This window comes from Indicator indicator, chromosome 22 (assembly GCF_027791375.1).
Source record: "Indicator indicator isolate 239-I01 chromosome 22, UM_Iind_1.1, whole genome shotgun sequence".
In the NCBI taxonomy this organism is placed as follows: Eukaryota; Metazoa; Chordata; class Aves; order Piciformes; family Indicatoridae; genus Indicator; species Indicator indicator.
The window spans coordinates 18020618-18033176 of NC_072031.1; the positions used below are offsets into that span (position 1 = coordinate 18020618).

General features: G+C 58.2%; 1 protein-coding gene across 1 annotated transcript in view; it reads right to left on the reverse strand.

Moving 5' to 3' along the window:
- Positions 1-12559, reverse strand: part of PPL (periplakin) — a 39373-nt gene that overhangs the window by 11680 nt on the left and 15134 nt on the right. Inside the window, exons 2-13 of the mRNA XM_054390935.1 lie at positions 12431-12530; positions 10828-10982; positions 10230-10353; positions 9258-9383; positions 8423-8464; positions 8131-8292; positions 7021-7128; positions 6415-6510; positions 5314-5436; positions 3243-3389; positions 871-1022; positions 120-217 (exon numbers count right to left, since the gene is read on the reverse strand). Coding sequence (XP_054246910.1) covers positions 120-217; positions 871-1022; positions 3243-3389; positions 5314-5436; positions 6415-6510; positions 7021-7128; positions 8131-8292; positions 8423-8464; positions 9258-9383; positions 10230-10353; positions 10828-10982; positions 12431-12530 — 1433 coding nt within the window. The remainder of the gene's footprint in view (positions 1-119; positions 218-870; positions 1023-3242; positions 3390-5313; positions 5437-6414; positions 6511-7020; positions 7129-8130; positions 8293-8422; positions 8465-9257; positions 9384-10229; positions 10354-10827; positions 10983-12430; positions 12531-12559) is intronic.

Below are 12559 nucleotides of genomic sequence, written 5' to 3' on the forward strand. Positions count from 1 at the left end.
CCCTCAGGAGGTGGGCAGCCCTCTGTGACATCTTCCTAAGCTAGGCCACCACCTAAGCTCAAGGCTAGAGCAGCCCTTTTGTGGCTTGGCAGCCTGCAGGTGCCCTTGCAGAGCTGCACCTCCGATGCTGTCAGCCTTCAGCCCCTCGTAGCGCTGCTGGAGGATGTTCTTGCAGTTGGAGGTCTTCTCCTTCATGGCCACGTAGTGATCAGCAATCCTGCAGAACAGGGAAGGGTGGGCATGAGGTCAGAGTCCAGCCCTCAGCTCTTCCATCACCTCCTTAGCCCATCCCAGTGCTGATCCAGGAAGGAGGAGGAGGCAGCTCTGGAGGGGCTCATGGGACCTTGTTCCTCAAGGCAACCACGAAGCAAGGTGGGGAGCATGAGGTCAGAGATCAGCCCTCAGCTCTTCCATCACTTCCTTAGCCCATCCCAGTGCTGCTCCAGGGAGGACAAGGCAGCTCTGGAGGGGCTCATGGGGCCTGGTCCCTCAAGGCAACCATGAAGCAAGCTGGGGAGAGGCACCTTCAGCCCATGCTGGCAGAGGGTGAAGTGTCTGCACCAGAGAGGGGAGAGGCAGCAGTGGCAGGTACCTGCCTGCTGAGGGAGGGGTGAGTACCTCCCCCCACCAAAAAGCCCCCACCCAGAGGAGGGGACTCATGGATGGCTCTGAGCTTTGCCAGGGGAGAGCTTTCATGCAAGCAGGAGGTGGGCAGGAGGCCCTCCTGGAGGGAGCTGGAGGCTGTGAGCAGGGGAAGCAGGGCAGGAGCCCCTCAGCAGTGCTGGTGGCACAGCCTGGGGCTGGTGGAGGTGAGGGCAGAGGCTGCTGTGGCTGTGGGAAGGTGCAGTGTGGCACCCTGGGGGCACCTACTGGTCTGCCAGCGCTATGGCTTCGGGATCAGGCGGTGGGATCATGAAGCAGACCCCCGGGGCACTGATCTTCTCTCCTGAGCTGTCTGCCACTTCCCAGATGTCTCCGGTGTTCTTCTGCAGGGTGTAGTGGGCTCCTCGGCTTATCTGGCCCTGCGGGGAGGGGGACAACGACTGGTCACAGCAGCAGGACAGGAGCCACCACCCACCCTGCTCCGCCCACACCAGCGGCCCCGGGGAGGCAGGACCAGCCCAAACCCCTTCACTCAGTTCCCTCTTCGTGTGCCTGTTCCTTGCCAAAGCTTCCTGTGCCTGCTCCACTCCCCCTGGGCTCCCGGGCACGAAGCCATGGAGCCTCTTGCAACAGTCCCAGCGAGCAGGCTCCCAGCAGGGCAGGGATGAGAAGGCGTTTCCCAGGCCCTGCTGAGGGCTTTCCCCTGGGAGAGGAAGGTTGAAGTCAGCTGCAGCTGCTTGCTCCTCCCCGGGCCCTGCTGCTCCCCTGCTGTCTGCTGGCTTTGGGGTCCCAGCACCTTGGCCAGCGGATAGCAGGGGAGCAAAGCCAGGAGCAGGATGGTGGTGCTGGGGGATGCTTCTGGGATGCTGCTGGTGGTTGAGCTCCTCTGCTCAGCACCACACCTGGACATCCTCTCCAGCGCCGCACAGGGGGCGTGGGAACGTGTCAGAGCCAGGATGTCACAACCTGCTGCAGGCTGTGTGAAAGCCAGGCTGAGCCTGCTGCAGGCTGTGTGACAGCCAGGTGAGGCTGCTGCCTTCCCCCAGACCCTTCCTGGGCTGCCAAACCTGCTCTGTCACCTCCCACCAGGGCCAGCAGGACCTTCACCCTGTCCCCACTGCAGGACACATCACTCCTTGGGCACTGCTGGCAGCTGCTCGTTTGTGGCCAGTGCCAACATCATGAGGTTCTACAAAGCCAAGAGCAAGGTCATGCACCTGGGGCAGGGCACCCCCAGTACCAACCCAGGCTGGGGGTGAAGGGCTGGAGAGCAGCCCTGGGGGGAAGGCCTTGGGGGTGCTGGGGGTGCACAGCTGGCCAGGAGCCAGCACCCAGCACTGCCAGTCCAGCCCCAGCCTGTCCTGGGCTGATCCCCAGCAGTGTGGGCAGCAGGGGCAGGGAGGGGATTCTGCCCCTCTGCTGTGCCTGCTGAGACCTCCCCTGCAGTGCTGGGGCAGCTCTGGAGTCCTCAGCACAGACAGGGAGCTGTGGGAGCAGGGCCAGAGGAGGCCACAGCAGTGCTGGCAGGGTGGAAGCCCTCTGCTGGGAGGCCAGGCTGGGAGAGTTGGGGTTGTTCAGCCTGGAGAGGAGAAGGCTCCAGGGAGACCTAAGAGCAACCTTCCAGTAGCTGAAGGGGCTCCAGGAGAGCTGGGGAGGGACTTTGGGGGGACAGCACAAGGGGTGATGGCTTCAAGCTGGAAGAAGCTGGACTGAGATGAAACATTAGGAATAAATTCTTCCCCATGAGGGTGGGGAGGCACTGGCACAGGTTGCCCAGGGAGGCTGTGGAGGCTCCAAGCCTGGAGGTGTTGAAGGCCAGGCTGGATGAGGCCCTGAGCAACCTGGGCCAGTGGGAGGTGTCCCTGCCCATGGCAGAGGGGTCAGAACTTGGTGGTCTTTGTGCTCCCTTCCAGTTGAAACTATTCTATGATTCCCCAGGCCCCTCTTCCATCCCCTGTGACCCCTCAAAGAGACAGGGCCCTGCAGCTCCTTGGTGTTGCTCATGGGATGAGGAAGATGAGGAGATGAGCAAATGAGGAGATGAGGAAGATGAGGAAATGAGGAGATAAGGGAGATGAGGAAGATGAGATAAGGAAGGTGAGGAAGGTGAGGAATGTGAGGAAGATGAGGAAGATGAGGAAAGTGAGAAAGATGAGGAAGGTGAGGAAGGTGAGGGGTTGAGGAAGATGAGGAGCTGAGGAAGATGAGATGAGGGAGATGAGGAGCTGAGGAAGATGAAGAGCTGAGGAAGATGAGGAGATAAGGAGGATGAGGAAGATGAGGGGCTGAAGAAGATGAGGAAAAACAGAAGATGAGGAAGATGAGGAGATACAGAAGATGAGGAGCTGAGAAAGATGAGGATCTAAGGAAGATGAGGAGCTCAGGAAGATGAGGAGCTGAGGAAGATGAGGAGCTGAGGAAGGTGAGGAAGTTGAGGAGGATGAGGAAGGTGAGGAAGATGAGGAAGATGAGGAGCTGAGGAAGATGAGGAGCTGAGGAAGGTGAGGAAGATGAGGAAGGTGAGGAGGATGAGGAAGGTGAGGAAGATGAGGAAGATGAGGAACTGAGGAAGATGAGGAGCTGAGGAAGATGAGGAGCTGAGGAAGGTGAGGAGGATGAGGAAGATGAGGAGCTGGTACCTGCTCGCCTTCGTACTCGCAGAGAGCCTCGACAGGGATGTGCTGTGCCGGTGCCTGGCGGCGGTACCGCAGGGGCAGGACCTGCTGGCTGCGCTCCTGCAGGGACTTCACCACTGCCTCGTACTTGTCCAAGGCCTTCTCCTGGTCCTAGCACAGGGTAAAGACCAACACCAGGTGGGAAGGAGTTCCTGGGCTCTGCCAGCTGCAGGGGAGATCCTGCAGGCTTTGCTTTTCCTGTGCTGCTGGAAGCCGCTCCTGGGGCCTGCTCTGATGCCGCTGGGTTTCTGCACCAAGTGCTCCTGTGCTCTGCTGCCCACTTCTGAAGCCAGGCTGAGGCTTGGGACTGTGCCCATGTTCACAGAATCACAGAATGTCAGAGGCTGGCAGGGACCTCGAGAGATCATCCAGTCCAACCCCCTGCCAGAGCAGGAGCACCTGGAGCAGGTCACACAGGAACACATCCAGGCAGGTCCTGAATATCTCCAGAGAGGGAGACTCCACAACCCCCTGGGCAGCCTGCTCCAGGGCTCTGGCACCCTCACAGGGAAATAATTCTTCCTCCTGTTTCCATGGAACTTCCTGTGCCTCAGCTTCCACCACTGCCCCTTGTGCTGGCATTGGGCATCACCCAGCAGAGCCTGGCTCCAGCCTCTGGGCACTCACCTTTCACATATCTATAAACACGAATGAGGTCACCCTTAGTCTCCTTCTCTCCAAGCTACAGAGCCCTCAGCTCCCTCAGGCTCTCCTCCTAAGGAAGATCTTCCACTCCCTTCAGCATTTTCATGGCTCTGTGCTGGACTCTCTCATGCAGTTCCCTGAGGTCCTTCTTGACCTGAGGGGCCCAGAACTGGACACAATATTCCAGATGTGGCCTCAGCAGGGGAGTAGAGAAGGAGAACCTCTCTGACCTACTGACCACAGCCTTTCTAATCCACCCCAGGAGGATGGCATTGGCCTTCTTGGCCACAAGAGCACACGTTGACACTGGGACTGTGCCCCTGCCCATGCCTTGGCATTAGCCAGCAGGCAGTGATGAGCATTCCCTAGTATGGGCTCCACACCTGCCTGGCTGCACAGAATCACAGAACTCTTTGGGCTGGAAAAGCCCTCCCAGGGCATCCAGTCCAACATCAACCCAGCCCCACCATGGCCACCAAACCATGGCCCCAAGTGCCATGGCCACACTTTCCTGGAACACCTCCAGGGGTGGGGACTCCACCACCTCCCTGGGCAGCCTGTGCCAGTGCCTGAGCAGTTCCCGGGGCATGGTGATGGGCAGGCCTGTTCCCAGATGTTAGCTCCAGCTGCAGCCCAGGTCCCAGCTGTGCAGGTGTCTGTCCCCTAGAGCTGAGTGGGATGGAGCACCAGCAGGAAGACAGCTCTCAGGAGAAGGATTTAGATTAGCTGTGAGGAAGTTGTTCACTGTGAGGGTCTGGAGCAGGCTGCCCAGAGAGGTTGTGGATGCCCCCTCCAAGCATTCAAGGCCACGCCGGAGGGGCTTTGAGCAACTTGGGCTAGCTGAAGATGTTCCTGTGCGTGCCAGAAGAGTTGGAACCAGATGTTCTCTAAGGTCCTTTCCAACCCAACCCGTTCTGTGATTCTCTCTATCAGCTGTTCCAGGACACGTGCAGCAGCTGGGCCTGCTGCAGCATGCTTGGGCTTGGGCTTGAGCTAGGGCTGTGCCAGCAGCTGGGCTCAGCACAGCCCTTCCCAAGTGGGCAATCTGGCAGCCTGGCTCCCAGCAGCACAGCAAGTTCCACCACCTCCTCTGGCAGCAGGTCTGATTGTGCTCCCACCCTGCATGAGCACCAGCTGGAGGAGAGAACAAACACAGACCAGCCCAGGGAGCAATTACGTTGCTATGGGAGAGGCCACCTCTAGCCAGAGGGGAAGGAAGAGGCAGGTGAAGGCCTGGCACAGGGAGGAAGCAGCCTGGTCCTGCTGCTCGCCCTGGAGAAAGCTGGGCAAGATGCCTACACTGGCAGGGATGCCCTTCCATGGGTGCCATGGGGACACTGGGTCCTGCTGCTGCCAGCCCTGCTGTGCCCCTGCCTGCACCAACACTCACGTCCAGCTCCCGGAGAAGAGACTCCAGCTGGTATCTGTCCTTGAACTCTGGGCTGAATTTTTGCTCCAGGTCTGTGTCCACCTTCTTCAAGAGCTCCTGGGCGTCCTTAGTGTCCTTCTGAAACTGCAGAAAGGCAAAGCCTCTGCTCAGACGGGGTCCTGCTGAAACCCTGAGCAAAGCCACCTCAGCAGCCTGGGCCTCCCACTGCCTGGAGCAGGGACAGCCACCAGGAGCTGTGATGGGCTTGTGGACACCTAGAGGGTGAGGAATCAGTTTGCCATGCTCAGGGCAACAGAGACAACCAAGGGCAGCTTGTTCCATGGTCTCCTCTTGCAGAACTCTCATTTCCCACCTCTCCCTGCCCCCAGTTTCGGACAGCATCACACCGCTGTGTGGTGTCTCCCTTGGCAGCACCGAGGAGAAGGCTGAGCCAAGCCCTTCCACACACAAACCACCTCCTGGGGCACTTCTTCTCTGGTAGAGCTCCACAAGAGGCACTGCCTGGGCTGGGCACCGCCGTTCAGCTTTGGCAACAGACTCAGCACGTCGCCAACACACCCAGGCTGTGGGAGAGGAATCCAGCCTGACCTGCTCCCAGCAGAGCCTCCCTGCCTGCTGGATCCCCTTTATCCAGCAGACATCTGTCTGCTGAGCTCAGCTGGGCTCTGAGCCCTTCACACAGGGCTCCCTGAGGGACAACTCAGCTTTCTGCAGCTGTCACTTCCCCACCTGGACGTGTTCTGCTTCCGAGTGGAGCGTGCAAGCTCTGCCCATGCCTTGCTTTGGGGGTGAGCTGCCTCTGTGGGATGCCTCTGCTGGCCTGCAGACAGGGATGCCAGCAGCACGCTGGGGCTCTTGAACCTCAGCACTGGAGCAGGTGCCAGCCATGCTTTGGCCAAGCCACCTTTGGTGCCTGAGCTATCATGGCTTGAGTTCCACCAGCTCAAGGTGGTCCTTCTAGCCTTAAAAGCCCCACAGAGTAGCTTCAACCTCTTCTACCCTGAGTCCAGAGCAGCAATAGTTTGGATTCCGGAAGCTCCTGCAACCCAGCATCTGCTCTTCAATGACAGCACCTGGCTGCCCAAAAAAGACATCTGGTACCTTGTGGAAGTCCTCCATGAACTTCAGGTGGCTCTCCTCACATATCAACAGGTTGAGGTACTCCTTCCAGTCAGCATGCACTGCCTCGATGTGAGCCTGCAACACAGGGGTGGGAGCTGGATGCTAGCAGGACAGCCTCTGGTAGAGGTGAGCCCCAGCTGCCCACCAGCAAAAGTCAGCTTCCACCTTCAGCAAACAGCTCCTTGGCTGCCCCTGGAACCACCCAGGTGCTCTCAGGTCCAAGCTAGGATGGGAACAGTGGGGAGCTGGTCCAAAGCTCTGATGGGAGCACAGGGCTGGGGGAAGGGAGGTGGCAAATCCTGTGCCCTTGTGTCCCTCTCCCTGCCAAAGGTGGAACTTGCCACCATCCTTTGTAGGCAGGCACAAGGCAACCACCACAGGAATGAGGACAATGGAAGATCTCCTCATGTTTATCTCAGCTCCTCTGGTGGTGTTTGCACACCTGCAGGTGAAGCAGACTGCTTCCCACTTGGCATTCCAGGAAGTGAAGTGGAGAGGCACATTGGCACCAGGTTCCCCCCTGGAGAAGGGCTGAGTGGGTCCTCCAGGGCTGGGGGAAAGGTGGGAGCCATCCCTGATGCTCACCTCGATGGCATTCTTCCCAGGGTGGTTCTGGGCAAGCAGCTGGTCCCCATCTGCATGCAGCTTGTTGATGGCCTCCTCCTTCTCCTCCAGCTTGCGGTGGATGAAGTTCTAGATGGAGAGAGGAGAGATACTGAACCCCAGGAAAGCAGAGGTGACCCTGGCTGTGTCCTGGGACCAAGCTATTCTGCAAAGGCCTGAGCAGCTCCTCCAGACACAAGGTGTGGTGTTCCCCTACTGCAGCTTGCACTTTTCCTTCCCCTACAGATGTTGCTAAAGATGTGGCTCTTGCCGAGTGACCCCTGAGATAAGGCAGAGGAGGGGGAGGAAGCTGGAAAGCTTCCTCATTGTGTCATCCTTGCCAGGAGGAAGGAATGAACCTCTCTACTCATGTGCTGTCACATCTCAAAGTGCTTCATGATGGAGCAGGGGAAACTGAGGCACAGGAGAAGGGACCTTTCCTGCCCCCATCTGATTCCCCAGCCTGTTCCCCAGCTCCATGCCCACCTCCTTTGTCTCAAAGGAAGTGACTGTGCCTCTGTGCTGGGCACTAGGGAAGTCACAATTCAAATCCTGGGTTCAGTTTGGAGTCCCTCACTCCAAGAAGGACATTGAGGATTAGAGCAGGTCCAGAGAAAGGCAACCAAGCTGGGGAAGGGTCTGGAGAAGAGGGCTGGGGAGGAGCAGCTGAGGGAGCTGGGGGTGTTGAGCCTGGAGAAGAGGAGGCTGAGGGAGACCTCATTGTTCTCTGCAGCTCCCTGAGAGGAGGCTGGAGCCAGCTGGGGCTTGGGCTCTGCTCCCTAGGCTCAGGTGATGGAATGGCCTGAAATTGTGCCAGGGGAAGGTTAGGTTGGAGAGGAGGAAAAATGTCTTTGCTGCAAGAGTGGTTAGGGATGGGAAGAGGCTGCCCAGGGAGGTGGTGGAGTCCCCATCCCTGGAGATGTTCCAGAATCCTGTGGCCATGGCACTTGGGGCCAAGGTTTGGTGGCCATGGTGGGGTCAGGTTGCTGGCTGGCCTGGATGCTCTGGGAAGGCTTCTCCAGCCCAAGCCAGTCTGTGATTCCCTGGAAGCAGCAGCCAGCAGCTGCAGGGCTGGGCCGTGGGCACACTGACCTCGTACTGGCGGCGCCGGCTGGGGTAGTCCAGGTTGTGGTCACTCCAGTCGTAGTGGGTCCTGTCCTTGGCCTGCTGATCCAGCCAGTACAGCTTGTTGGTGCAGCGCTGCATGTAGTCCTGCAGGGAGTTCAGGTCCTGCTGCCGCTGCTGGGACCCAGCCTGGGGAGGGCCAGAGGGGAGAGCTCAGCCCAAAGTCCTTTTCCGGGGGTCCTCCGGGGGTGGCCTGGCCACCCCAGCAAGGCACCCGTGCCAAAGGGTTCTGTGTCCCACGATCCCAGAGGGCTCTTACCAGCAGCTTCTGGTATTTGGCTTGGAAGTCACTCAGGTATTCCTGATAACAGAGGAGAAGCAGAGCAAGAGTTAGGAGCATGGAGAGTGGTGGTCTGGTGGGGGCTTGGTGGTGGAGAGGAATGTGGGGGGTGTGGGATTAGCCTCGTTGTAAAGCTCCACTTGATGTAGGGTGCTGAGCTCCCCAGTTCAGGAGGGACAGGGATCTGCTGGAGAGAGTCCAAGGGAGAGCTACAAGGATGCTGAAGGGCCTGGAGCACTGCCTGGGGAGGAGAGGCTGAGAGCCCTGGGGGTGTTCAGTCTGGAGAAGAGAAGGCTGAGAGGGATCTGATCAATGTCTATCAATAGCTGAGGGCTGGGGGTCAGGAGGGAGGGGACAGGGACAGGCTCTGCTCACTGTGCCCTGGGATAGGCCAAGGGGCAATGGATGGAAACCACAGCACAGGAGGTTCCAGCTCAACATGAGGAGGAACTTCTGCACTGGGAGGGTCCCAGAGCCCTGGAGCAGGCTGCCCAGAGAGGTTGTGGAGTCTCCTTCTCTGGAGACTTTCCAGCCCTGTCTGGATGTGTTCCGGTGTGACCTGTGTTGGATTCTATGATCCTGCTCTGGCTGGGGGGTTGGACTGAAGATCTCTGGAGGCCCCTCTCAACCCCTAACATCCTGTGAGCCTGTGAGCTCTGAGGTTCAGCATGGAGCTAGCTGCCCACCCCACCCAGCCCCGGCTGCAGGACAGTGGAACTGGATGCAGCTTGGATGCTGGAGTGCCCAGAGCTTCAGCAGCAGCTGAGGGCAGGGCCAGCCCCGTGGGCCTCAGGCAGGGGGGCAGGGAGCTGACCTTGTTGCCTTCCTTGGCGATGTGTGGGCCGATGGCCATGACCTCGTTGTGGAAGATGTTGTGCTCCTCCACTTGGCTGTTGATCAGCGGCAGGTCGGTGCCGAAGCCCTTACTGCTCAGGGCATCCTGTGGTGCACAGGGCTTGGGTCAGCCATGGGGGGACGCAAGGGGACACAGGAAACTCCTCTTGGGGCTGGGCTGGGCTGGGTTCATGTGGGTGTCCGGGAGCATGTGGGTGAAACTGGCCCGGGAGAGCCAGTCTGGGGGAGTTTAACCCTTTTCAGGATGGAAGGGTGTAGGGAGTGGGGCAAAATCAAAAATGAGGGCCACAGAGTAGAGCCCAAAGCAGGTGGTGACTGGCAAGGACCCAAGAACCCAAGAGGAAAGGCTGGGGCTTGTTCAGCTTGGGGAGCAGAAGGATTCACAGGGACCTAACAGCATCCTTCTTCTAAGGCTGATGAGCAAAGGTGGGCTCTGCAGGCTGGTGTGTGGCAGGCAGAGGAGAGGTGACCTCTGCAGGGGGAAGCACAGACTGGGTGTCAGGAGAAGCTCCCCCACCCATAGGACAGTGGAGCATTGGAGCACACTGCCCAGAGACGGAGTGTGAGCTCTGTCCTCAGCTGGAGAAGGGCAGAGGTTTACCCAAGCTCAACCAGGAGGTCAATGGCCAGGCTGAGCCTGGGAGCCCATCCCCTGAAGGAGCAATTCCCCATGGCCCTCTGATCCTCTGGAGCTTCTCCTTTCTCAGCTGGGCTGCTGCCAATGGTGTCACTTTGAGCACAGATTCCACAGCAGCTGCTCTTGTCCCATCACCTCTGCATCCTCCTCTGCCACCCAGCACCCCACCTCCTTCCCATGCTCTTTGCTGCTCTCACAAGAAAGCTGCCAAGAGGTTCTCTGTGAGGAGACGAATGAGGTCCTGCCTGGGTGGTGCTGCTGGCCAGGCAGTGGTCCTGAGGAACCCCTTGGTACCTGTTTCTCCTCGATCACTGTTGACCAGTTGACCTGGGGCTCAATGTTCTGCTGCAGGGGGAAGTTGTAGATCTGGTTGTGTTTCACACGCAGGTTTGCCACTCGTTCCTTCAGCTGCCGGATGCTGCAGGAGGGAAAGGTGAGGGTGGGATGGAGGACGTGGACCTGGACCAGGTTTAGCATTGGTGGCTGGAGGTGATCCTCTCCCAGGCCCCCATGGATTGGGGTGGGAGGCACTGTCCTTAGGGGACCTCAGAGATCAGGGTGGCAACACAGACTGGCAGCAACTGCGTTGTGCAATCAGGAAGAGGGCAAAGGTTTCACATCTGCCAGCTCAGGGCAGACTGGGGCTGAGGTAGAGCATGGTCCTGCAGGGGTGGGCAGGTCTCACCTCACCATGCTTCCTGCAGAGCTGCCTGCAGCAGGCATGCAGCTGCCCTTGCTCCACGCCTGCCTGCTAATCGGGATACAGAGAAGCCTGCGGTGCCTTCTCCCCCCGTCCCCCCTTCCCCCGCCCCTCCCCCCCCCCCCCCGCCAGCTGCAGGCAGGAGCTGAGCAGAGCCCCTGGAGCAGCGTCCTCCCCTCCCCGGTACTCAACTCTTCTGTGATCATATCCCCCTGGGGGTGCTTCATGTGGCGGGCGACGGCCGCGTCCCCATCGAGCACATAGAGCAGCTTGTCGGACTCGGAGAGCCTCTGCGCCGTCAGGTCCCGGTACTGCGCCGGCTGGCACGACTTGAGCTTGTGCAGGTCCTGCGCGGGCACAGGGCGGCGACCAGACAGCTGCTCAGCTTGGGGAGACCCCGCAGAGCACCAGCCGCTCCCCTGGAGCTCCCAGCCCCACCGCGGCCGCGGAGGAAGGGGGAAAACAAACGGGGCCCAAGAGGTCTTCCCAGCAGAGATGGGCAGGACCCCTGCTGTCTCCTGGCCTCCTGGTGATGTGTTTTGCTTTCCCGCCGCCTACGGCAGCCCCGAGGAAGGGCTGTGGCACCTCGGGATGCACCGTGTCCTTTGGGAAGAGGGGGATGGGTCAAGCCCCTTCTCCCCCACCCCACCTTCCTGCCGGGATGCACAACCCTGCTCTGCACGGCCCTGGGGAGGGAGGAATTTGGGGGCCCTGATGCACCCTCCCACCTCTTCCCATGAGCTGGGGGAACGCAACCATGCCTTGTTATGGATCATGGAGGGAGAGGGGAAAAGGGAAAAGGGAAAGGGGAAAGGGGAAAGGGGAAAGGGAAGGTGAAGGAAAAGGAAAAGGAGAAAGGAAAAGGAGAAAAGGAAAAGAAAAAGGGAAAAAGGAAAGAGAAAGGGGAAAAGGGAAAGGGGAAAGGGGAAAGGGAAGGTGAAGGAAAAGGAAAAGGAGAAAAGGAAAAGGAGAAAAGGAAAAGAAAAAGGGAAAAAGGAAAGAGAAAGGGAAAGGGAAGAAAAGGAAAAGGAAAAGGAAAAGGAAAAGGAAAAGGAAAAGGAAAGAAAAGGAAAAGGAAAAGGAAAGGAAAAGGAAAAGGAAAAGGAAAGAATAAAAGAAAGGGAAAAGGAGGCAAAAGGGAATAAAAAGGAACGGAAAGAAAGAAGGAAAGGAAAAGGAAGGAAAAGGAAAGGAAAAGGAAAGGAAAAGGAAAAGGAAAAGGAAAGGAAAAGGAAAAGGACAAAGGGAAATGAATAAAAGGAAAGGGAAAAGGAGGCAAAAGGGAATTAATAAAAGGAACGGGAAAAGGAAAAGAAGGGAAAGGAATAAAAGGAAAGGGGAAAAGGAAAAAGAAAAGGAAAAGGAAAAGGAAAAGGAAAAGGAAAAGGAAAAGGAAAAGGAAAAGGAAAAGGAAAAGGAAAAGGAAAAGGAAAAGGAAAAGGAAAAGGAAAAGGAAAAGGAAAAGGAGACAAAGGGAAATGAATAAAAGGAAAGGGAAAAGGAGACAAAGGGAAATGAATAAAAGGAAAGGGAAAAGGAGGCAAAAGGGAATGAATAAAAGGAACGGGAAAAGGAAAAGAAGGGAAAGGAATAAAAGGAAAGGGGAAAAGGGAACGGAAAAAGGAAAAGGAGTAAAAGGAAGGGGAAAATAAAAAAAGGAGAAGAGAGGGAGTGGGCACGGGAGAGGGACAGGGAAAAGAGAGGGAGTGCAGAGGAGATGGCAGCAGCAGTGGCGTGGGAAGGGCCGTGGCAGGGTGCCCTGTGCCGCCCGCGGGGTGCCCTGTGCCCGGCTCACGTTCTGCATGCGGGAGTCGGTCTCCACGATGTTCTTCTCCACCTGGTCCGCATTCTTCTGCAAGCGCTCTATGAGCTCGGTCAGCTCTTTGCTGGAGATGCTGGAGGGAAAGAGGGGGAGAAAAGAGGG